Raw genomic sequence first — 24,396 nt, 5'->3', positions numbered from 1 at the left:
CAAATATAGAGATATGGGAGGCACCAGGACTTTGCTTTCCAACAGATAGCTGATGGCAAATTTTTGAATTTACTTGCTGAAATCCCTCTCCTGAAAAGTAATAAAAATGTAGAATCCATCTTAAAGAGCTGCTGTGGGGTGAATAGACTGGAGAGATGTGGTGTCTTGCTAATATGCCACCAAGTAAGCAAAGGTTCTAGAGCAGACTGTTCAAGGTAGTGTGTGGCCTGCTTGTGGCTGAGGAGTGTAAGTATACTTCATCCTTCCTTTTCTGTTGATCCCATTCATCCCTGCTCAGAAGTTTCTTTCCTTTTGTTTTCCTGATTAAGTCAAAGCAAGGAGAAAAAGGGAAAACTCTAAACCACTGCAGTACTGCTTAAATTCAGATGTAAACCCAATTATTTTCAGCCAACAAGTTAGTTTTTGGTGAAGCAGTTAAACTGAAGCAGTGGCATTTTAATTAAGATGAAGAATAAGTGTAATGCACTTTGTTTCTGAAGACAGACTGCCTGGTGTGCTAACTATGCACTATATGCAGCAATTTGTAGCTTGCAGGAGGAATACACAATGGGCAGCCCTTCCATTCTGAAAGCTAAATCGTTTCTGTATGGTCCTCAAGTATTCATTTACCCAACAAATAATTGATAAAATGAGCAAGTGAAAGAGACACTAAGAGGGTGTGATCCAATGCCAAGCACTGGTTTTCATAGTTGATTTTAAATCAGCATTATGCTAATGATGTTCATTTGGAAGATGTGTCCACTCCCTAACTTCTGCTGCTGAGCGTTCTTTTAATTGGATTCAGATGGTTGGACTGAAACAGTTTTAGGGTTAGTATACAGATGTCCTGAGTGCTCCAAGCATTTTTTCCCTATCCAGTATTTCAAAGCCAATATTGCTTTCACGGAGGCTGGAGTCCAGACGTTCCTGAAATCCCACATTAAAGGTCTGTCTGATACAAATGGGCACGCTTCTCCTGAGACAAATGTGGTTACAACCACTTAAATGTACTGAAGATCTCATCTGGAGCGTTACCTTCTCTCCTGGCCCATTGGGCTGTCTGGACTGGGATGCTGGTCTCCGGCCAGTTCATCAGTGACGGAGTCCATCTCACAAGAATTGCCATTGTGGTCTGGTTCTGAAAACATGGGCTGGTGTCTGAATAGATGTACTAGTGGAAAGAGCATTTTGTTTTGAGTAAAATGATATCAAGAGATAATGTTTGAGGCATTTTGACAAGACAAGATGTTTTTTGTGGTAGATGCTGCTCAGATTTTCATGCCTATGCTGAAATTCAGAGATGCCGTATTACTGGAAAAGGTTGACTGAACTCAGGCTGTACGTGGAGTAGGTATCATTCAAGGTGATAAAGGCATCAGAGAACATCAGTTTCCAGAATAATCATTCTAACACTTTTCATGAGTATATAGTTTACTCAAGTTTTTTTTAAAAAAAAGGCAAAAGAGGAAAGAAGTTGTGCCTGTTTGTAGAGTCTAAGAGTTTCTGTGGTCTGAGTTCCCATGCTTGTAGGCTAACCAAAATTTACTCTCCAGTTTCAAAAAAAAAAAAAAAACTACTTACATTTTTTAAATGTCTAAATTCTATCAAAAGTTTTTGTGTGATGATGAGCATGCAACTGTTTCCCCAAATGCTTGCTGCTGTGCTAAATGATAATACAATAAAGAGAGAAAGAAAAACACAATGGGTGTTGGAAGACTGTTTTCATATGAACAAAATCAGTTCAGAATTTGCATTCTGAAGTTACAGTAAGTCACAGACCCAAGAGGGAAAATTAAAGGATTACTTAAAACCAACAATAAACATGCAAATTAAAAGTAATCATTTTTAAATGAAGTCATACACTATTAAAAATAAGCACAAAATTACATACTAGTTTGGATGTGTAGTTTATAGAATACACAGAATGTTAAAATTGAATCAAATTAAGAAAAACATTTTCCAAAGGCAAGTAAAATATCTGTTTAATTAGATCGTAAAGAAAGGAGATTAAAAGTAATATTTCGTAATAGAGTAATTACTATTTTTCAGAAGTAGTCAGGTTCCTGTGTGTTGATCTAAATTTAAATGTGATAGGAGATCTCTTTGGGGTCCTTTGTTTTGTGTGTGTCTTTAATTATTTTAAATCACAGACACTACCTTTATTTTGTTTTCTTTGCACTAAACACACTGTGTGGCTGTTTGCTCCCATACTCTGCTGGCTCACAAACGCCACTGATCTCAGAGATCAGCTCATACCCTCTGGTTCTGGGAGGTTAAAAGCCAAATCATTGCAGGGGACTATACAGAAGATAACAGGAAAGGCCCCTGAAACCATTGGGAGCTCAGTTGAGGTGCTGATGGGAGTCTGAGATGTAAATAAACCAGATTGCTCTCATTTCCTCTTTCCACTGTATTATGCATTCCAATAGCACTATTCATCTTTATGACAGACACCTATTGCTTTAACTTTACTGCGGGCCACTGAAGTACATTAAAGTGGGCAGGAAATGGAAATAAATAGAGTTCAGTGGAGGCTTCAGAATAACTAAACATTCTGCAGTCATTTTTAGTGTGGGGTCATGTGTGTTTTAGCAGATTGAATGTATTGCTTGACTTCTGTTATAAAGATGGCTGCTGTTTGAAGGAGATGCAGTATAAAGTAAGTGTGCTCTGATTGATATATATGTATGTATCTTAAAATCTTTTTTTTTTTTCCTCAAACTCTTTGGATCGCCAAAGATGAAAAGAAATATGGTTAAGTTTCAGCTGGGTAGAGTCGATGGGGGATACATCTGTGTGCACTGCCTCAGGTTGTGGTTAGAAACAGAAAAATGGCATTGGAGATCTGAAGAAATCTTGCTGGCTGACAGCATAGGTGGAGGACCACAGTCCATTGGCTTAAATTAATCTTCCTCTTAAAGGTAGTGAGATGTTCAGGTAGAGAGACCAGATGGAGTTTGGCCTTAAAAATGCATCCATTTGTTTACTAATCCATTTGTATTTTACTTGTTTTGGAAATGTGTATTGCTCTCCTGCTTATTCAGAGGTCTGGATGTTTCCACAGACAGCTAAGTTACACTGCATGTGCCAGATACCCTTGGAAGAGGGGATTTCCAGTGAATTCTGTTCTTGTGAAAGCTTTGTGTGTTTATTTTTCCTTGATTGTTTATACTCTGATAAGATATAGGTCAGTAACTGAACGAATTTACAATATGGGTTACTTGAAGACTTAGAGCTATTATTTTCACTCCCTTGAGATAATCAGCTACTTGGAAACTATTCTGTTTAAAAATAAAAAGCTATTAACATAGTTGCGTTTTTCCTTGATTACATTGAGTGGTATCTAGTTTTGCTGAGTACTGTGTTCTCTCTTCTCTTTTTCAGACCGTGACTTTATAGTCAAAAGCAAGCATCAACCTTCATCATATTTATCAATGTAGAGGATATTAGTGGATATTCCACAATGTCATGTAAGATAAAAACTAATTTGTAAGCAGCACAGCAGAAATTGGGAAAGACAATTAAGACAAAAAATCATTATCATTGATCCTTTTGCACTGGGAAAGTACATTCCTTTCTCCCAAAGCATCTTTAAAAATGTTGTTTGCCTAGGTCTGCATTTAAGGATATACTTTAGTGTAACATTTGGTGCATTTTCTTTCTTTTTAATTATCTTTATATCAAAAATTTAATTTAATTTGGAATACTGCTGCAGATATTTTGCATTGCAGAAACTAGCAGCAGGCAGAATTACAGGTAATTATGGGGGATGGTTGTTGGCAATTTGACTTTTCATCATTTGTTCGTTGTCATTTGTTCACACTCTGTGGATAGTTCCTCACTGAAAGGATTAGGTTACAGATGGGTGGGTGGGTATTACTTCAGTGACTTTAAGTGAGAATCCAGATGCTTTTCTGCATCCTCTCCTGTTGCTTGGTTTGGAGGTTGGAAGTCAGTAGCTGCAGGTAAGATTTAAAGTTTCTATCCTTGTTTCTCATTTGCAAAGCTTTCTATCACTCTTTATTAACAAAACAAACAACCTAAGTGCAGGCTTTAAAAGCTTGGGAATTTACAGACTGAGGTAAAATTTCAAGAGAATCTTGAGTTTCGTTTAAGTGCATGTCACTCAAATGGACTCGGGCTCTGAAAAGCGTTGAGCTCCAGCAAGGTCATTTGGTGTTGCTTGCTTTTGGAAACCTGGCTATTATTTTGGTGTCTAAGCTCTAGTGGGGATTTTCAGTTACTGGCCTTTGGACACATCACAGTTGTTTTGAGTATGTCTGTGGTTTCAAGGGCAGTGGTCTCAGGCTGCAAAGTGTTTTACAGTAGCGAGATGCTGGGCTTTGTTTGTTCCCCACATGCAGCACATCAGTGTTAGTTGCATCGCTGAAAACCTGCTTGGTACTTGCTGGATTTCACAGCGACAAAATGCAGCAGTTGAGTCACACATCAGAGAGTGATGTGCGAACTAAATATTTTTTTTTCTATTATAAGTTACTGGATATGTTCTCAAATCTGAGCTTGTTCTACCTACTTTTGGTTTCAGAGAGAAAGCCTGAAGGCAAACTCCAGGCTAAAAGCAGCAGCACTGAACTATATGGGTATTTCACTATTATTTTTAGCATGAGCACAACCCTGCTTTCCCACGTTTACTGTCTTTCCGGGTTCAGCTAGGAGCCACTTGCAGACCAGGTCTGTATGTGCTTATCCTTGTGTGGGTAATTTGCATGTGTGCGCTTAATTTTCCAGGAGCTTGCAAGGTCGCTTATGTATGTTAAAGCCGCTTGCTGAGGAGCACTGGTAAACTCGGGCATTTTGGAAAATTCTTGCTCACATAAGTACACACAACTCCTGCTGGGGGCTTGCTGGGCTCCCCAGTGCAGTTGTCCATGGTGGGGCCTTTTATTTTGCTCATCTAAAAATGTTGTAATGTTAAATAACTAAAATTTGTACGCAAAAGTTAAGAGGGCAAGACTGAAATCAGGCTTTTGGTTTCTGTAGTGGGAGGGGAATCTGAATGTTACTGCATGACAGCATTTTGCTTGCCTTCCTTCTGAGAAGATAAGAACAGCATTTGGAAAGTTGGTGTGAGAAACAGCACAGTTTGTTTATACTGTACAAGAGTGAAGGAATCATAGTCTCTGTAGCACAGCAGACAAAGGTGGCTTTGGAGCACCATGTGGAGTAGAGGCTAATACGTTACACACTTGAGTTTTGTGCCAGTGCCCCGCTTTGGCTGGCTCACCTCCCTGCTGGCAGAGCCACAATGCGGGTGGCTTTAGCTGCTCCCTGTGCTTGTAACACATTTGGTCACAGCATTTTATTTCTTTCCTCTGTAAAACATGAGAGGGCAACTTTCATCCAACCTCGTTAGGGCACAAGCTGCTGAATCGGGGGCTCCCCAGGACCAGGTGTTGTCACCGGGTAGTAAAACCTCTTTAATGGGGCTGGCTTAACTTTTAAGTTAGCACTAATGTTTTTAACAGTAACTTGCGTTTCCTCTGCCCTTCATGCCCAACCATTAGCCAGGTGTTTGTGTCGCAGGGGATGGAAAAACAAAAGTAATCTAACCACACAGCTGGGCTCTTGGTGAGGAAGGAGCTGGAGGAGGGAGAACAGCCACAGACACCAGCAGGGCGGTGGGCTGCAAGACTGCTTGCGAGGGCCTGGCAATTGGAAATGAGAGAGCTTTTTTTTTCCTAAATATAAATGCATTGGAAGGTTTAAATCTGGTATTAGGTGTGCTTGTATTGTTTGTTTTGTGTTATTTTCTAAATAAATCAAGTTTCCCTCCCCCTTTAACATGGCATCCACACAGTTTCCTTTTAACTGCAATATGGGCCTGACTCTGATCTGCCTTACGCTGTAAACTGTGTTTATGGAGCTAGAATTGGGGGTCATTAATTTTCTTTACATCAAAAGAAAGTCGTTTCTTTTAAATGAGAAGCCTGCTTCACCTAGTAATTCGCTTTAATTGCTCATTTGAAACTTTTGACATTCGATAGCAATTTAAGCGTTGCCAGATGAGGCCTATGCAGGCGGGGGCTGCAGGTGCTTCCTTGGGTGCCAGGCTCCAGTCACAGTGGTGAGCCCAGGCCGCAGCCGGGCGGCGTGGCGCTGAGCTGGGGTATTTTGGGGTCTGTGTGGGTCGCTGCTGTGTGTTGGTGACTACAAGAGCGTGCTCATAGGGGTCTCTTGTGGAAGCCTTTCTGTGGAGTGCAGGGCTGATTGTTTTTCTTGGGAGCTAGAGGGCATGGTCTTTGGTTAGCCTGAGGCTCAACAGTGCTTGCAGGGCTGCGTTGTGATGTTTTTCCAGTCTAACCAACAGCACTTCCTGCTGGAGGGCTGCTGGGTTAGAAAAAAGTTTCTGAATTATTAATTACTACTTTTTTTTTCCTTGACTAATATGCGTTAATTTAGTGTTGCTGTCTTCTGGGAGGCATGGAGGGAAATAATTTTCTTTCTCAGGAGGATAGGCAAATGGTGCAACTTCAACGGCATTTCTACCAGGATCTAAACCTCAGTAAAGAGAAAAGAGACAAAAATGAAACACTGTTTTTCACTTGAGCTTGTGAACTCCTTCACTAATGTGAATGCAATGCATTGTTCAGTCTGCACCCGGAGTAGCTTTCCTTAGCCTGAGAGGTATCTCCCCCTGTACATCCCCCCCCAAGTAAGCAATAATTTAAATTATCATGGGAAAACTAACTTTTGTTAGTAGCTTTTGTCTGTGGAGTGATGTGGTGCTAGATACACACAGTAGTTTATATCAGCACAATACTGCATTTTGCGAGATAAATCAAAAATTATTGTAGGAGCAGTCTAGCTAGATTTGCTGCTGCTGGAGAAATTGGTCAGTGTTTTAGGGTTTTCTGAATTCAGAGTGAAGGGAAATAGTGCAGTTAAAAGAGAATAATGAGCAAAGCCAAAGTACAAGTGCCAAGACTTCTTAAGAGTTTTATTGATGTGTGTTGTAATTAAAACCAGAATTAGTTAGTTTTCTAATAGGACATTAATTTCTTTGAGAGCAATTGCAGTTTGGCATAAAGTAAGACATTTTTAAAAGGAATACTGATCTAGGGATACCTCCAGCATACGTACAAAGGCTGGCTTACTAGCTTTGCATGCCCTCCTTATGAACAAGCAAATTAAATATTTTCACTTAAAATAATTGTGCAAATAAACCTTTGGCTGTTCTGTGATTTCATTAAAACCTTAATTGTTTAGAGAGCTCGACAAGAGTGTGTGAAGTTCGGTCAGTTTTAGTGCATGGCATTCGTCTTGATAGCAGATTTACAGCAGGGCTGGCTTTAATCTCCTGCCTGATCTTTCCAGTAGCAGGCTGGGGATGAGAAGGCGTTTGTGTGTTTCAGGAGATAGGTAACCCTATCTCTGAACTGGAAACACAGACCTGGGTTTTAAAATTTTTGGACAGCCTTAAAATGAACAAGCAAGGGGGGGATGGGGGAAACAAAAATAGGTGTTGCTTTTAAATCAGCTTCTTAGTGTGCACATTGTCACACCTTCACACATGGCTGTAGCCTCAAATCTATTTCTCATCAAAGCAACTGTAGCGTAAGGGAATATTGCTACCATCTGGGTTTCAAAGATCAGAAATAATGGTCCTAGCTAGCAGAGGAGCCAGCTGTGGGCAGTACCATGTAAACTGTTTTTTATGCCACTTGATTACTAATTTTTGAGGGTGAGGACAACAAAACGTTTACCAGGTCATACACCAAGATTTATGAAATACTCCAGAGTCTCGCTTTTCTGGATTTAAGGTGGTGGTATGCCTTGGAAATTCTTTGATATTTGTCGGGTCAGCATCTCAACTACTGTTGAGACTTTGTGTTGTTTTGACTCAGTATGCTTTTTTTTCTGCCTTTCTTTAGGACCCACGATTATCAGCTTTAATTTTTGACAAGCTTCAAGTGCCTGACTATTTACAGAAAAACAGGAATGAAGGAGAGAGCAGATGCGAAACCTGTGCCACTCACTTGAACCAGCTGAAGCAGGAAGCCATTCAGATGATGCACACCCTCAGTCAAGCCAGCTACCCAGAAATGCCCGACCTCCCACCCGGCGCCACGGCAGTGACCAGCATGGTACCAAGGGTGGTCACTGTCTCTTCGCAGAGGGACCTGCCACTCATTGCTGGGCAGGTGGGCAGACAGCCTGGAAAATCACCGAATCTCTTCTCTGGGGCAGAGAGGAAGAAGGGACTTGGATGGTCTCAAGGCACAGGCGGTTTTCCAAATTCCAGCGTTCAAGTCACGGTGGCCCCCAGTGGCCTCAGTGGTGCTCTGAGTTCAGTCACCATCCAAGCTCAGCAGTACCTTGAAGGCATGTGGAGTATCTCCAGGGTGAACAGCTTCCTGCCTCAGGCTTGTCTAGTAAGTAGTGATAATGCAGATGCACAGCTTCTGTTTATTTGCGTGTGGGTAAAGATAAATTTTGAGATATATCTATATCTTAGAGGGGATCAGCTAATAGTATTCTAAGCCATGTTTCAAGAACTGAAGAGCTGAAAAAGAGCTTTGAACAATGTTCTGTCAGATGTCGCAAGGAATTTTTCTTATCTCAGATGGTGAAATCCTTTCCTCAGATGTTTTTGCACCTATTTTAGCTTTACGTATACAGGTGCTGTTATTTGGCTGTCAAATAACCACTGACCTCTTCAGAAAAACATAAAAGGCCAAGTTTGTCACATAAGAAGCCTGTGAAATTCATGGCAGTTGCATCAAAGATGAGCTTGACCCTCAAGTCTAGCACTGAACTTCTACTGTGTTCAATTCAGCAGGTGGTGTTGATAGACTGCAGTGGGGAGGATTAATCTTCAGGTTAGGCGTGTTGCAAAACAGCTTGCTGTGAGGGAGGATGTTCAGAAGGTTGCCTCGGTGCCACATCCCTGTACGTCCCTGTAAATGTTATTGCACTTGGATTCTAAGTTGGTTTTAAACAATTCCTGTATTTGGTGTACATTTTAAGATTTCTTGTGAGAAGGGAAAAAGCTTTATAGAGTGTATGTTACCTTCAAAAGCAAGTTCATTACAGATTTGTGACCGTGTATGGAATGCTGCTAAGGAGAAAAGTATATACAAACTGGCTTTGACTATTTATTCCTAAATGATTTTCCTATGATAGTCAACAGGGGAGTGTGAATAGAAGTCATTCTTTTCACATAGACATTGCTGCCGATCTTGCAAGACCACAGATCTTGGTGCTAGTCAGCTTTAAATTTAACATAGTGCCTTATGTACTGTTGTATGTAAACACTACCTAATATTGCTTGGTAGCTTCAGCTGGTTGAGCTCCAAAATCATCAGAGAAAAATGTTTAGGAGTGCTGTTGTGTAACATCACTTTTATAGAGTGGCTGTTGTTTCCTTCCTGAGAAGTCTTGGAGACTTAATTCCTCCCATACTTCTCTTTCGTATGGCTGTTTGTGAATGCACACATTTCCCACCATTGAGGGGACCCCACCTAAATCCAGTGAATCTTCAATGGTGTTGAATCATTCTCCTTGAGGAAGAGGAAAAAAATATCCCATTCAACTCTTCATAGTACATGAGGAACTGCTGATATGAATGCTGTTCTCTGTTCATTCCTTTTCTGCCCTTATTCATATTTTTAAATAATTCACTACCTGCCAGCTCCAAATTTCTTCCTGCTTAACCATGCTGACTGATAGATGTGGTTTCCCCTAACCACTCTATTATTCTATGATAAAACTGAGCTACCTCATTTAACCCCTGTGAAGGAAAAAATCTGTATAAGGCAACAGAGCTTAAGTGTGATCTGGAAATGTGCAAAAAAGCTCAATAGCCTGGAAAACAGTGACCTTTAATTAAAGGACAAACACTGTTAGACTGTGAGTGTTGGAAGCTGCTTGGATGTGATCCAGTCATCTGCAAGAACGGTTTAGAGTTAGAAGCGGCTTTTGGAGGAGAAAAGCTTTTTTATTTCTTATTTAAGACCACTGTGTTTACTGAAGACTCAGTTGTTCATCTGTACCCAAATTGTCCTTTCTGTATCTTTCTGAATTCTCCTACTGCCTTTTGGATTATTATGAGCCCTGTGTCTGATGAAGCTGTCTGGGTACATAAGGCAGAAGGTGCCTCCCTGTCCCTTTTCCCTGGAGGAATCACAGGTGTCAGAGGAAATAAGGTTGGTGGGATTTCAGGAGTTAGCTGGTCTGTCCCTAGTCTAGGACAGCATCTGCTGCAGGACAGTGGATACTGTCTAATGCTTGTCTCATCCAATCTTCCAATTTTGTGAAGATTGAGATTTCATAAGTTCTGATGATTGTCAACTCTCAACTTGCTTTCCAATTTCTTTTTTTTTAAAGTTAATCTCCGCTGCTGTATTTTAAACCCATGATTCCAGCTAGTTTACATGGAGAAGAGTTTATTCAGTTCCTCTTCGTACCTATTCTTTTCTTTGCATTCAAGGTTGATTGTCTTGTTTCTCTTCAGTCTTTTCCTCAACAATAAAACAAATTATAAGCATTCAGCCTTTCCTTGTTACTTGTGATTTCTGGACTTCTGATGACTCTTGTAACTCTCTAGATTGCCTCTTCTTTGGCTCATGTCCATCTAAACACCAGTGCTCCAAGCCGGGTATTTTGTTACACCTGAGGCCTCATTGAAATGAGTTGGATGGATAGCTCTGAGTTTTTGGTTAACTCCCCAGTTTCACCAGAATCAGAGAAAATCTAAGTTTTGTCGTTGTGGAGCAAATCTTCAAAATATGGAACTGGAGTAAGACATGAACTGGTCTGGTTAGAGGAATTCTGGAGGAAGGAAAAGAAATGCAGTGAAAACAGTAGCACTGAATGTATTGTTTGTTATGTGTAATGTGACTCTGTCTTGGAGCCCTCAAGATAACTGCACAAAAGAAGAAAAGATAGCCCCTGCCTTGAGGAGTTCACAATCTTAGTTGTGATGCAAGTTACTTTGACCACTCTGTAAATACTCCTGTTTCACGTGGAGTCTGTAGTTATCCCTTTTTTCCCCTCACCGGAGGGTTCTTCCTGAAACAAGCCTGTATTCCTTGGAAGAGAACTGTTATCCAAGTGCTTCACATCTCAGTGGTTTAACTTTGTGCTACACACGAAGCAAGCATGATTCATTTTCTAAAGTCTGGATGACAGATGCAGATGAAAGCTGGGATTCGTCTCAACTATTTTCAGCTGCCAAAAAGACAGGTGTTTATTCTAAGCTAATTACTGAGGCTTCCTTAATAGTAGTGGGAGAGCAACAGGCCTCTCTAAGAGGCACTTTATTATTCTCATCTTGGATGTCTGTCCTGGTTCATTCTGGACATCTGTCTTAGCTCACCTTGTCTGCCGAAGATGCCTGTTGCTTTCTGCTGGTACCAGTAGAGCCCAGCTGGGTGATGGGGAGCAAACGCTGCCTCAGGCAGCTGGCGTGGCATGTTTTGTGCCCGGTGCCTTGCTGGGGTAAAAATACACCACAGCAAGTGGCTGCAAAAACCTTAGGAGACCTTGTATCTACAGATGTTTCTCCAGGATCCATATTTTTTTATTTATGGTCAGTTTTAATAGTGGCGATATTGGAATTGTCTGTGGAGAGAAAAAGATGACTTGATTTCTGCTTATCTCCCTCCCCAAACTCGCATGTATTACCTTGTAATGTCACTTACGGTTGCAAAAACACTTCTGGGCTGAATGTTTGGGGTCAGAAGTGCAGGACGTCATAAATTTTTAATATATGTTTGGAGTTCAAGTGTGAAAATCCATTATATAGATTATAAATTTTTTGAACAGGAATGCATTTTCAAAGTGTAGTGTGGGTGCTGCTCAAACCGAAATAATAACTGTGGGCTTCAGGAGCTGTGAAGAGGAACAGTAATTAAGGATCTGGAGGAAGGTCCAGGAGGGGAAAACTAGGATTGCAACCAGAGTGCAAGAGGTGAAGATGTAATCAGCTGCTTTACCCAAATGGCCTGTTATGAAAAATTGCGTAAAATAATCACCAGTAGCAGCGATAAGTAGTTTGACCAGACAGCGAGCACCGTGGAGGGGAGGGAGCTGACATAACTCCATGTAAGACAGCTGATTTGTAGTGGACGACTGACAACTGTAATTAACAAATAGTTCTATATTGATGTTTTTAATTCTAGACCTGACAACTGAATACAAGGTTACTACTCAAATGAAAAGGCACGTTAGCAGTGCTCGTCATTGCCATGCTGTTTAACACAAACAGAGAAGTAAGGGGAATTTAGGTTCCCTACATGTGTTGGAATCTGGCTGAGATGTAGAAAATTAAAGCCACTGAATATATATTGTACATCTATTAAAAGTATCTGTATGTATTGCTTATTGTAGGGAAAAGAGGTCCAACTGCATGCTTTGAATTGACTGTGTTATTAGTACGCAGTATTATATTGAATACAAGTGGTAATGTAGCTGTGCCATGCGCTGTAAAGACATCACAGTGAAATAGAGCTTATTTTGCAAATTGCTTTTTCTTTCGTCTTATGCAAAATGAAATCCTTGACACGCTATATTTCTAGTTTGAATATACACAAATGGTGCTAGTTGTAAGGCAAAATATTGTGTCTCCTTAAACCTTTACTAGTTTCAAAGTTGCTTTAAAAATATATTAAAAAAATGCTTCATCAAAAAATAGGAAAAGTTGCAGTACTGGAAACGTGAAAGTGACTTAAGTAGAACTTTAAAACATACGTATTTAAAATTGAAAATTTATCGGTAGTCCAATGTATGTCCCTGAGAGTATTTGTAAATTTAAAGTTAGGTATATGTTTATGGCCAGATTGAGTGATTTTCTTCAACTAGGGGTGGGGAGGGTTAGGGGGTAAAGGGGGAGAAAGAGGACTTAACCATCCATTTGCACATGCTGTGGGTATGCTCTAAAACTAAGGGAGTTATGTTCTTTTGTTTTATGTGAAAAATATCTGAAAGTTGATTTAGCCACAATTTAAGCTTTCCTGGAGTTCTTAGGAATCAGTCTTCTGCTTACCCTAATGTAAACCAGATGGATTCATTTGAGGATAGTTCAGCCCTTGTTGACTTTCCTGAAATCCTCTTTGTTTGTTTATAGCAAGGATGACTTACATTTTGCTTAGAAGATGAAATGAAAAGCTGACTATGGAGAACGGAAGAATGAGAAGATTTACTTTCCAGCATTTACTTTTTTACATTGATAAATGTCATACCAACTGGATTTCTAAATTAATATTTAAAGTCTTTCTTGATAGCTTTCTCAGTGACCTTTTATTAATACTATGCGTGAAATATATTTTGTAATGAAACAATTAAAATATAGTGCTTTGACCATAAATTTTGTGTGTAAGACGTTTGGATGACTTTGAGCTTTGAGACGTTTCTCAGACTCCATGGATAACATCTTGGCTCTGCAGAAGTCAGTAGCAAACCCCAGACTGGTAGTGGGGTCAGGACTGCATAGAGGCTGTTCTGTTTTCTCTTTAGCTTTAGTGGTGTTTGTGTTACTGCCCTTGCAGAGGAAGTACATAAAGGAAGGGGGGTGACAAAGAAAAATCTTCAAAGCTAGTGTTGGTCACTCTCCGTAACAAGTCCGAACAGCAGAAGGAAACCTTTTGATCCAAGTTAGTAAATGCTCTCTCATATTAACTTAATTTTATAGCCCCTATGTAAAAGACCTTTCCTGAGGCTGTTGTGTCTCAGATGGGCACAGTTCCCTTCCGTAGCACTTTGTTGCCTTAGTGAACGTAGAGGGAGAGGTGTGATGTGGAAGGACAACACTGCTACCAGCACCTTACATTCAGAGTTGCAAGAGAGACCTTGTCTCAGCCATCAGGTAGCACATCAGCCTGGAAAACAAAGAGATTCAGCCTCGTACATGCACATAAAAATGTAGCCCACTGTACTGTGTGACTGCTAAGGGCTCTTTTTTTTTCTAGATTGCTCCCAGTGTGGGATGCTGAAGATAAAAATGAGCTTGAAATGACTTTTTAAAGTATAGCTCGGGTATCAGAGTGACTCAGGAAAATGGTAAGAATTGACAGAAGGGTATTGGCTACAAGATGGAAACGAGCATTTCTGTAGGTGAGGGTGTGGATCTTTATATTGTGTATTTGAACCTGCCATAGCGTTGGTTTTACAGTTGTGGGACAGGGTAACTATCCTCAGGACTCAGACCCTCTCAAGGCTCAAATTACCACCTGAAAACAGTTCTTTTGATCCTTCACCCCTCTAGGCTAAGCGGTTATTATTACAGCTCTCACAGGGAAGCAAGTCCAGACTAGCTTTTGTTGACAACTGAAGTCAACAAGCAATAATAAAGAATGTTGGCCCAGACTTCACCTATACTCATCAGGGGCAGATTTAAGACAAGCAGATTTCAGAGGTTATTTGCAAATGATAATACACAGAATTTACCTTTGTTGGGTCTCAGGTTATCTCAAGGCCTGTTGCTGACGTTAATTGCCTTCAAACTCCCAGAGGTTCTCAGGGTAACTTCTGAGGAGCTCCCTGAGAACGTCATGGGTTTAGGCACTGCCTTTTTCAAAGTAGCAGGGAATTTAGGTCCACACTCTCTCTCATCTGGAAAATGTATCATAAACTACACAAAGAGAAAAAAAACTTTTTTACCCCAGGTTTTAAAATTATCTACTCTCCCATTTGAAATTGTTTCTTTAGGATGGCCATTTCTCTTCACCCAGTTCACTTCAGTTTCTTTTGCTTCCTACTAGTACACTTAAAACAGCACATATTAACTGAATGTTAATCCATGCATCCCGCTCCCCCCAACATTAGAAATCACCTTACAAGAAAGTTTCTTACTTTTTGACGAGCTCAGAAATGTTCTCCAGTAGAGTAAGGCTGGAGTAAGATTGATCTAGAGTAAGATTAATATCTAATCTGGAAGTGCTTTCGTGAGGCTACCATTGCTCTGCGTTGGCTATGTTGGTTGTTAAGTGTGGTCTTCAGTTGGATGATGCCATGCAGTTTCAGAGGCAAAAGCAGCTGAGGAGCCAGATAAATTGAGGCTGAGCTCAGACCTAAGTCACATGAAGACCGGTGGAGGAAAAGGCTTTTGCAGAGGTCTCTCTGCCATGTGGAAGGAACTGATCTGCATGCCTGGATACAAGTGTGGATTGCCCAGTCATCCTGCTTGTGCAAAATAGGATTAAACATCGCACATTTTTTTGGAAAGCACTTTGAATTTAACATTTGCTCCATACGCTAAGTACTGGTATGATGGTATGTTGAGGTTGAGGGACTCCAGGTGGTCAAGCTGTGCACAGTGTGAGCATCTTTTGTTGTTTTGTGGTATGAGCAGCTGAACAGGTGGCAAATACTGATACTCTCTGTTACTTGCAACTGGAATCACTGAATACCCTGAGTGGCAGCTTTTGAAAGGAAGTTTAAAAAGCATCGATACAAAATGTATCTACATTTCTATTTGAGCACTTGGGAGAGAATTTATGATGTATAGATAGAGTTCATAGATGTTTCAAGCATTTCATATGTGTGCGTTTAATGGAATGGATTGCCACTTTACTGAACATAGTATCAAATCGGCTCTGTTAATTGAAAAAGATTTTTCACATTATTGCTAATGATGTGACACAGTTTTGTTAGAGATGGTGCATAAAACAGTGCTAGTTGAAGTGACGTTAATGTATGCATTTAAATTCCTTCTTTTCCATTTATGTGCATTATTGATTTTATTTCATTGCTGGGGAGATAATGGATTTATAATTAGAGTACAGTCACAGTAATCAATGATGAGATTATTAGACTTATAAATAGAACTTTAAAACTGCGATGAGGTAATTTCCCAGTGTAACGAAGGATCAATAATTAGAGGTTTGCTTTGAATCTTAAAGTAGTACTTGTAAGATTTGAGCATGAAATACTTCTAGGGAAGTGAGTCCATATAAATCATTATACAAATTGATGTTGCAGTTTTGCCTTTTTCCGAAGTTGGCCAATTTTTTTATTACTGCTTTAGTTTGATGCTTGAATGCTTATGAGTTAATTCCTCTGGGTTTGCACAGCTTCCACTGTCTCAAAATAGGACAAGCTTGTTCTTTTCTGATAACTAATTTGAAGGAAGTGTTTGAAAGGTGACATAGGCAGGAGCCTGTTGCTGTGTTTTTGGTGCTGTTGGGCAAAGATCGTGGGTCTGCTATTCAGAGGTTCTCCCCCTTCTGCTTCTCAAAAGTCAGGGTGGTAAAGTTGGTCAAGGCAGTCAGCTGTTGTAGGGAGAAGATAGTGAGAGGATGAAGATGGGGAGACGGGGCCCTCATGATGCTTGCCTTGGGAAGGGTCTGAGTTTAGCTGATCTCTGCAGAGTAGCTGTGCAGATACTGTCTTCCTTCTGATCAGCCTCTCCTGATGACTCTGAAGTACTTGTGGGGTCCTATGGGAGTTGCACAGCCTCCCTGCTTCTTGTTAAGCTACGAAAGACTAGTGAAAAGATGGATGTGAATGATAAGAACATAAGAAATATCCTACTGGGTGTGAGCTGCAGCACATCTTGCCCAGGGCTGTCTCCAGCAGTGGAACAACAAAAGGTGTTTAGGGAGAGCTGTGGAGCCTGGCTGCTTTCTGCATTCTGCTCATAACACTCAGCCTGAACAGCTGGGGAGGTCTGAGGGACACACCTCTGTCTGTTACCTCTCTGTCTCTGCTTATAGGCCCGTTGTCCAGGAATTTATCCAATTCTTCTCTGAGCCTGCTGACATTCTGTGCCTCCACGACCACCTTTGTCAGCAGGTTCCATGAGTTTGCTACCCTAGTACAAAGAAGTACTCACTTTCTTTCATCACCTTTAAACTTAGACCCAATTAGTTTCATTGGCTGTCACCTGTACCTCGTAATACAAGTGTGGGTGAACAGCAATTCTTCATTCAGCTTATCCACTACCTCAGTGACTTGGTAGACCTCAGACAGATGCCTCTCAGCCTTCCCTTCTCTAAGAGATAGTCCCAGCCTCTTTCATCTCTCCTCCTAAGGCAGCTGATCCATCCTCTCGACCATTTGACAGACTTGTTTGCCTGTCATTTCCATAACTCCACTACCTCTGTATTCAGATGCAGGACTAGAACTGCACCAGCTACTCAAAATGTGGACACCCTCCTTCTTTGTTCTTAGTACCCTGCATTGTGATGTCCAAAATCTGGTGTTTTCTTAGCTGCTGCTACATCTTGAACTACAGGTTTCAGAAAACTGCCAATAACTCTTAGATCTTCCATGAGCTGTAACTACCAGATCTGAGTTCAACATTCACAGAAGATCCCGAGTTGGAAGGGCTGCGATGAGGTCGCCTCTAAGCCCTCTCTGGGTGAACAAACCAAGAGATCTCAGCTGCTCCTCATACATCCAGACCCTTCACCATCTTTGTTGCCCTCTTCATGTAGCTAGGGCTTGTATCTCTTCAAGTGAGATACTAGGCAATGGGTGCCCTGTACTTAGTAGCTGTCAGGTAAATTGTTCTTGAGGGATGCTCTCTTTAAAGCAGTTATATGTGACATATAAGCACTTCAAGCATGATTGAAAAAAAAATCAGGTATGACAGTCTTCTGGCCACATTTGCCTTTTATTTGCTGACATTATATGTCAATCATTATAATAACATAATAAATATATTCAAATTGTAATAATAAGGACCTGTAATTCTTGGGAACATGATTATTCCATTTTGTAGAATAGAGAAAGCAAGGCATGGTGAAACCTTGGTTGAGTTGCCTAAAGTCATTGAGAAATTGTATTTTACTGCAGCATCAGGAAGGCGACATAAGTTCTTCTGCTTCAAAGGTCTGCACGTGTCCTGTGCTTTGTTGTTAGAGATGTTTGTGGCCTGCGGAAGTCAGTCCTAATGGAAAAGCATTTGTCTTCTAGTAGGAAGACAAATCCTAAGCTAATGGAAATTTGCACTATTGTGAGCTTGTTAATGAATTCCTTTGCTTGCTCATATCAGCCTCTGACAAAAAGCAGGGATTCAACTGTATATTTCTCCATTTGAATAAACAGTTCATTTTTAATTTTGACCACAATGGTAAATTAAAATACCCTGAGCAGTACACAGCTATGTATTTTGGCTTTGGAGGCTGTAGCTATTGTAATACATGTCAACAGAGAGGGCTTTGAGCAGCATTTTCTGATGCTTGCCTTGAGGCATTAGAAGAAACAGTTCCTCTAGTCTGGTTGCTTTAAACTGACTGCACATGTAAAGTCCTGATTTTGAGTGTGTTTATATTCAGCAGGGTCTATGCCCTTCTTGATACCTCTTTTTCATGTTCCCCAACTTTCTCAGTGGTGGGTTTTGCACGTGCAGTTGGGAGGGGTGACGTTTGTGTGATTGGTGGTCAGAGAGCTGTGAAGGAGGATAAAGAGAGCATTGCTTGCTGCATCTTCCTGCACTGCTGTTCTCCGTGGTTGAAATGTGAGGCCACTTGTGTGGGTGCTGAAGCTCTGGCCGTAGAAGGCTGTGTGAGAATGAGAGGGGATGGTGTCATTGCAAAGGTGTGAAGGGAAGTGGGAGGGCTGCAGGTTCGTCATTGCCCCCGGCATCTTTGTAGTACCAGAGCCCTGGCTGCAGAGACCTTCCTGCCTGGGAACATGAGAAGACTGAAGGAAGGAATGGGTGCTTCGGAGGAAAAGGAGGCTTGCCCACAACCTTCATAAATCTCTCTGGAACCTAACAACACAGTTTAGCTGAGGTGTGGGATGGGATGATATCAGGAGCCCCTGGTCATAGGGGAAAAAAGCTGCCTCTTCTTCCTTGTATTACTAAAGACATCAGTGCTGGAAGTACTTTGGGTGTTCATGTCCTGCAGCTGAACAGTGATGTCCTTCCATGAAGCACAGACTGCTCATGATTTCTGATAGTGAAAATCTAAAACCTTAAACTGTGTTCGTAATTCAGGTATTAGTCCAAAAAGAAAGGGCTCTGAGGTTGCCTTTGGGTCTCCTACATTGCTTTCCTGTCTGATAGTAAACGGGCTTTCCTATTTCTGTTTAATTCTACTTTTGTGTGATTTTCCCCTTCTGCCTCATCTTTAGAGATCAACAATAAGCCAGGCATTAGTAACTCTCATAGAAAATCTGGACTGGGGGAAGGGATGTTATGCTCTGCATTTTATGAGCATCGTGTGTTCAGTGCGACTCAAAGTCTGAAAGTACAGGTTTAGGCATTCCTGTTACCACACCGCAGCTGCAGGTTGTAAAATGACTTCAATAGTGTATTGTAGTTATAAAATGCCCTAGTTATTTTATAATGAGCCCCAGCAGAAACATTGTCAAAGGATAGTAAAAAGTTTATCTAGAACACGTTTCACTTCAACCTGATGTATGCTGCACGGTTAACTTTATGTGATGCTGGTCAACCTGGGAGGGAGACATTTCACGTAGAAGATGTATGCAGGACTTATCCGTGCTTGAGGGGAAGGAGGGTTTATAGCATGAGCATTGCCCAGGTAGAGATTTACGTCACATTTGTTCCAGCTAGTAGGTCATAAGGATTTTAGCATAAATCATGTAGGGGGGGAGTTATTATTTTACCATATACAAACAATAACCTTAATATATTGTAAAATTGTTAAATCAAGCAGTTTTTACAGTTTAATTGGCTGTGACGTTCTAGTCTAAAAGTGGAAAATAGCAAGTTAAAGTGAATACTTAAAATTCTGCTGGTCTGTCTGTGAGTTGAAAAGGGGTAAAAACAGCATGGGAGAGGGGGGATGCCTCAGCAGAGACTGAGGCTTGATCTTGCTAGAGCTTCACCTGTGATTCACTAGTGAAATTCTGCTGAATGCTTTCATTATGGGACCAGTTTTTGGAAATAAAATAAATGGTATTGAGTTCTGACTTTGGTTACACTGATGTCTATCAGACATATGTTTTTGTAATTTTTTCCCTTCCCACTTCTGTGAATTCATCCTTAAGGACAAAGTATTAATACTTCCACTTAGACATTGTATCTGATTACTTTCTTTTGCAGCTCTATCCAGACTTCTGATTTTCTTTTACAATCACAGTGCTGACCAGGGAATGATCTATTTTTCTCTGCGTGGATTTTTATCTTCCTGTGTTTGCTTTTTGCCTGTCACCAGGCTCACATTTTGCACAAGTTGCAGGGACAAAGTAACAGCACCTAATTTGGCTTTTTTGGGGGTCTGTGAACAAAGATCAATGTCCAGAGAATGGAAATACTCAGGAAAGTGGAAACATTATGGCTTAGTTTTTGGCTTTGCACTTCAGACTTGCTAAGAGCTTGTTAGAGTTGTAATTGCCCTTTAGATGGTAATGACAGCATACTGCATACCTGGAAATTTATCTATGGCCAACCTTTCTACAGTGTGACTTAGACAAGCCTGACTTGTTTAAACCTGGACAGATGTTTCCTGCCACCTGGTCACAGCAGGGAGCCCATGTGCTGGGAATCGGGGATGGGGCGGGGGCTGCCCTGCTCTGCCCAGCCCATCTCCGCAGCCCGAGGATGTCAGGTTACCTCTGTCTCTTCTTGCCCTCGCCCTGAGCCTTCGGGCAATTTAACCAGGAGCAATCTGTGCTGCGGTTGCTTGCTATGGACCTGCCAACCTCAGTTGCACGTGTGGATGCTGCCAGCCAAAATGCAGCCCATCCAGCTGTGCTCCCATGCCCTCAGGATGGGCATGCCAAAACCCTCCTGTCACTGACGCAGGCACTGATATGAAGCGCAGAGACATTGGCATGCATGAACCTGCAAAACACCTGGTGTCATATTTTCAACCCTTGCCCTTGCTGTGCTGTTACTGGTACCAGTTCCTCTGTGGCTTCAGAGTAAAGGGAAGGAGCCGTACAGAGCAGTTTTGGAAATCCTTCCTTTGAGGATTGGCTGCTTTCCAGAGGGTTAATGGATTTTGTCACACCCAACTTTTTCTTAGAAAATAAAAACCATTAATCTCTGGATGGAGGCTTGTGATGTTTAAAATATTCAGTAACACTTTATAGTGACAGGGTTGTGATTTCTGTGTTTGATCATGAGTGATTTATGAGAATTTAGTAAACAGAGAAGCGCAGTTCCCTTTCAGCCACATGCTGGAGTCTTCTCCCTGTGCAAACTTGTGTGCTTAAAAAACACCCTGCAGAGCTGCTCCTGTTCCTCTAGAGAAATATTTTCCACAGGCAGTTCCCAGAAGAGCATGGATTGAGATGAAGGAGAGGCATGAGGTAATTCCCATGCTTAATTTAAAAACAAAGCTCACTTACCTCACTTGTACCCCTTCAGCATCTGTAAGTGACACAAGGAGAAACCATACTGTGACAAACTGGAGTGTGCAGGAGGGTCCGATTTATCTGTGTTTAGTGTTTCTGCCTCAGGGCAAATGACTAGGACCTGACAAATTTCCTCATACCTGAACTGGATTTTCTTGAACCAGTAACAGTCCTGGTATGCAGCTGCAAGGAGGGATGTGCCCATGGAGCTGTTTCTCCTAATGTTTGTGTCCTCCCTGGTTTGCTGTTGTCCTCAGGCAGTCTGATTTCTCTTCTTCCCTGTGATCCATCTTTGCCTTTCTGTGCTTCACTCACCTGGGTCCCCTAGGTCCCCTAGGGCTGAGGTGGGCCAGCCTCAGATGTCCAATTTTCCAGAAGAAATGAAAGGATTTAGGAGCTTAAATGCAGGAGCAAGTGTGTGGGATTGCAGCCTGGAGGTGTCTCAGGACATGTCCTCCTGGGCAGCCATGTGCCTGTTTGGTCCCTGTGCCAATGGGGCTGCCCGCCTGGTTTCCACCAAATCTGCAAACCATGCACAGAGCTGAAAATGGGCAAGATGGGAATGTGGCTATCAGCGTTTAGCCATGTAGCCATCTCCCATTTGGAAAGCTGAAGTGAGCTCCCAACTTATTTACCCATGCTGAAATGTTGCCTTGGATAGGGATGCTGCAAGTGCCTGTAGGAAAGCTGACCCTGCCCTCCTCATCAGCTGAGAGATGTCACTCCCATAGTGAGCTGAACATGGTTGAGCTGGAAAGTCCTTCCACTTTGTATGGTACGAGCAGTCCTTGAATCTTAAACTTGGAAGAGCTTGTCTGGCTTTTTTTCCAGCTTCTCACTGAGAGGTAGCATCAGTTTTCCTGCAGTGTTTAAGAATTCTAATTGAGTAATTGAAGACTTAGTGAAAAAGGTATGGATTGTCTTCCACGCTAGTCCTATGATGAATTTTTTATCTCGCATGTCTTATTTCACTTTTCTCTCTACAAGAGTCAATGCATTCTCCTTAGCTTCCCCTCATCCTCCTTTGATATAAATTAAATGCACAGAACTGTGAATAATACTGCCAAAATTACCTAAAAATTACAGTTTGAGTTTTAGAAGTGTCTAATGATTCTGGGAATGGCAATTTACAGATATCCAGTTTAGATACGTTGGCTAGCAAACTGGTGGTTGAAAAGTATAAACCATCTGCTATCTGAAAAATGAGGTTTGATTTGGATATTTCAAGTTAGATGCCTGATATACCCACAATCATTGGTCTCTAAGAAATGTGGGCTTTTAAATTCTCATAGAAGAAAAAAAGTGCTGAAGAAAGCATGTATGTTATCAATTTCTTATGTTTTTTGTTAAATGTGAATAGCTTCATGGGAACTGACCTGTCAGAAGACAAGTGGAGTGTTTACAAAGAAGCAAAACCTGGTCTGGTTAACAGATTCCTGTCAGTTCTTGTAAATCTAGCCTGCTTTGCTGTAAAATTCCCTGAAGTTTCATGCTAACTCTACAGATTTTAGTTTTAACTTCAGATTATGCTGTCACTTAGGTTATGCATGAGTATGATAGGTTAGAAACATGTTGCTTTTGCATTCCTTTTTCAATATGTTGTTTAAATGTGCTTTTCTTTGTTTCAAAATCCCACTGTCTAATACAGCTCCATTAAAAGTGAATGGAAAAATACATCTGAGGAATTCAGCTTGACCCTGTAATTTTTAATCTGAGACAGTGCACGTGACGGAGGGTTGTGGTTGTTTTCCTGGCAGAACATGTGGGAATATTCAAGCACTAATGTTAGTCTGGCAGTGGCTGCTGGTAGGGTTTCCCTCTCTTGTTGGCTGCTGGGCATGGCAGGCCCTTGGCATGCCAATCTGCAAGGCCCATGTACCAGCTCCAGCATTTCTCACCCCTTCTCTTCAGGAACCAGTCTTGCTCCACCTGGCTTCATCGCTTTGCTGTATAACTCTACTTTCATCACTCAGATTGCTTAATTGGGTGAAGCCCAGGGTGAAGCATAGCACCGTGTGTGCCAGTAGCGACACGGGGCAGCCTGGTGTTAGAGCTGATGCAGCAGCTTAGGTCAAAGATCGTAAGTCTGCCTTTTCCTCATCAGCATTTGATTGTTTCTGTGACTTCTGTGTCACGTGTTCTTCTGCTGGTTATTCTCCTGTGCATCTGGTGCAGATTGCTTAATTCATACATTGCTAAGCCCATAGTAAGCTCTGCTTATTAGTAGCGCTTTGCATTGGTTTGGCTAACTCAGAAGGTGGCACGTTTGGATCTTTCCCAGTCTGCTTTTTTTCTTTTTTCGTTATGCCATATACTTTCCATAGTTGGTGTAGGTTAATAGCATACACTTGCTGCTTCAATTTGTTCATGCTCTAGTACCTGTTTTATTCACCACCTACCTCACAGTCCTCCTTACTCCATTACTTAATTTTTAGCAACTAACCGCATGAGCAGATCTCATCCTTTTCCAGGTATCTCAGTTCCTGGCTGTCCATGTGTGGTGGTTTAACACCAGTAGATCGTGGCAGGGATAGTTTTCATTTTTCTGAGTGTGTGTTGCTGGCACACCATTTTTTTTGTGCCATTCTTGACCTCTAGTGGTGTTTGGTCTCAGCTTTTTTACCTGCATTGCTAAAATATTTGATCTCCTGAGACTTCTGTATGACAAAGTGAAGGGATTTTGTAGAGGGTTATTTAAAGCTTCAAGTTAGGCTTTTAGCACAAATAACTTCACTAGGATTAAGTTAATCTGTGTGAATATTGTTCTGTGTCTCAGCCTCAGATCTCTTAGGTGAGGTCTATAAAAGTGCTTTTTGGTGTGGCAGTCTAGGGTAAAGCATTAGTCAGCCACTCCATAATACTGATAATATTAATCTTTAAAGAGTAGACGTTTGGAAGAGCTGAGTGCACTTTCTTCTTCTTGACTTCTCTGGGAACTGGGAATTCAGCACTCAGAACCTATGGGAATGAGTCCAAATGAAACTCCAGACAGCCTTTCATGCATCAGTCAAACACTGCTTGGTTGGCAGAGTTTTCTTATAGTTGATACCTAATAACGGGGTTACCTCAGTTCTCATGAGAACAAGTCTGTTTTTTTATTGTATGAGGAAGTTGAGGGTGTGCATAGCTGGGAAGGCACTGATACCGAGTCTGTGTATCTGT

General features: G+C 41.3%; 1 protein-coding gene across 1 annotated transcript in view; it reads left to right on the top strand.

The window, feature by feature from the left end:
* KIF26A (kinesin family member 26A) overlaps nucleotides 1-24,396 on the top strand; it is a 100,264-nt gene that overhangs the window by 25,771 nt on the left and 50,097 nt on the right. The window contains 1 exon segment of the mRNA XM_040558424.1: nucleotides 7,893-8,393. Within this exon segment, the coding sequence (XP_040414358.1) occupies nucleotides 7,893-8,393 (501 nt within the window).

This window comes from Cygnus olor, chromosome 5 (assembly GCF_009769625.2).
Source record: "Cygnus olor isolate bCygOlo1 chromosome 5, bCygOlo1.pri.v2, whole genome shotgun sequence".
Classification (NCBI taxonomy): Eukaryota; Metazoa; Chordata; class Aves; order Anseriformes; family Anatidae; genus Cygnus; species Cygnus olor.
The sequence above is the reverse complement of the archived record's forward strand: the minus strand, read 5'-3'. Positions and strand labels throughout refer to the sequence as shown.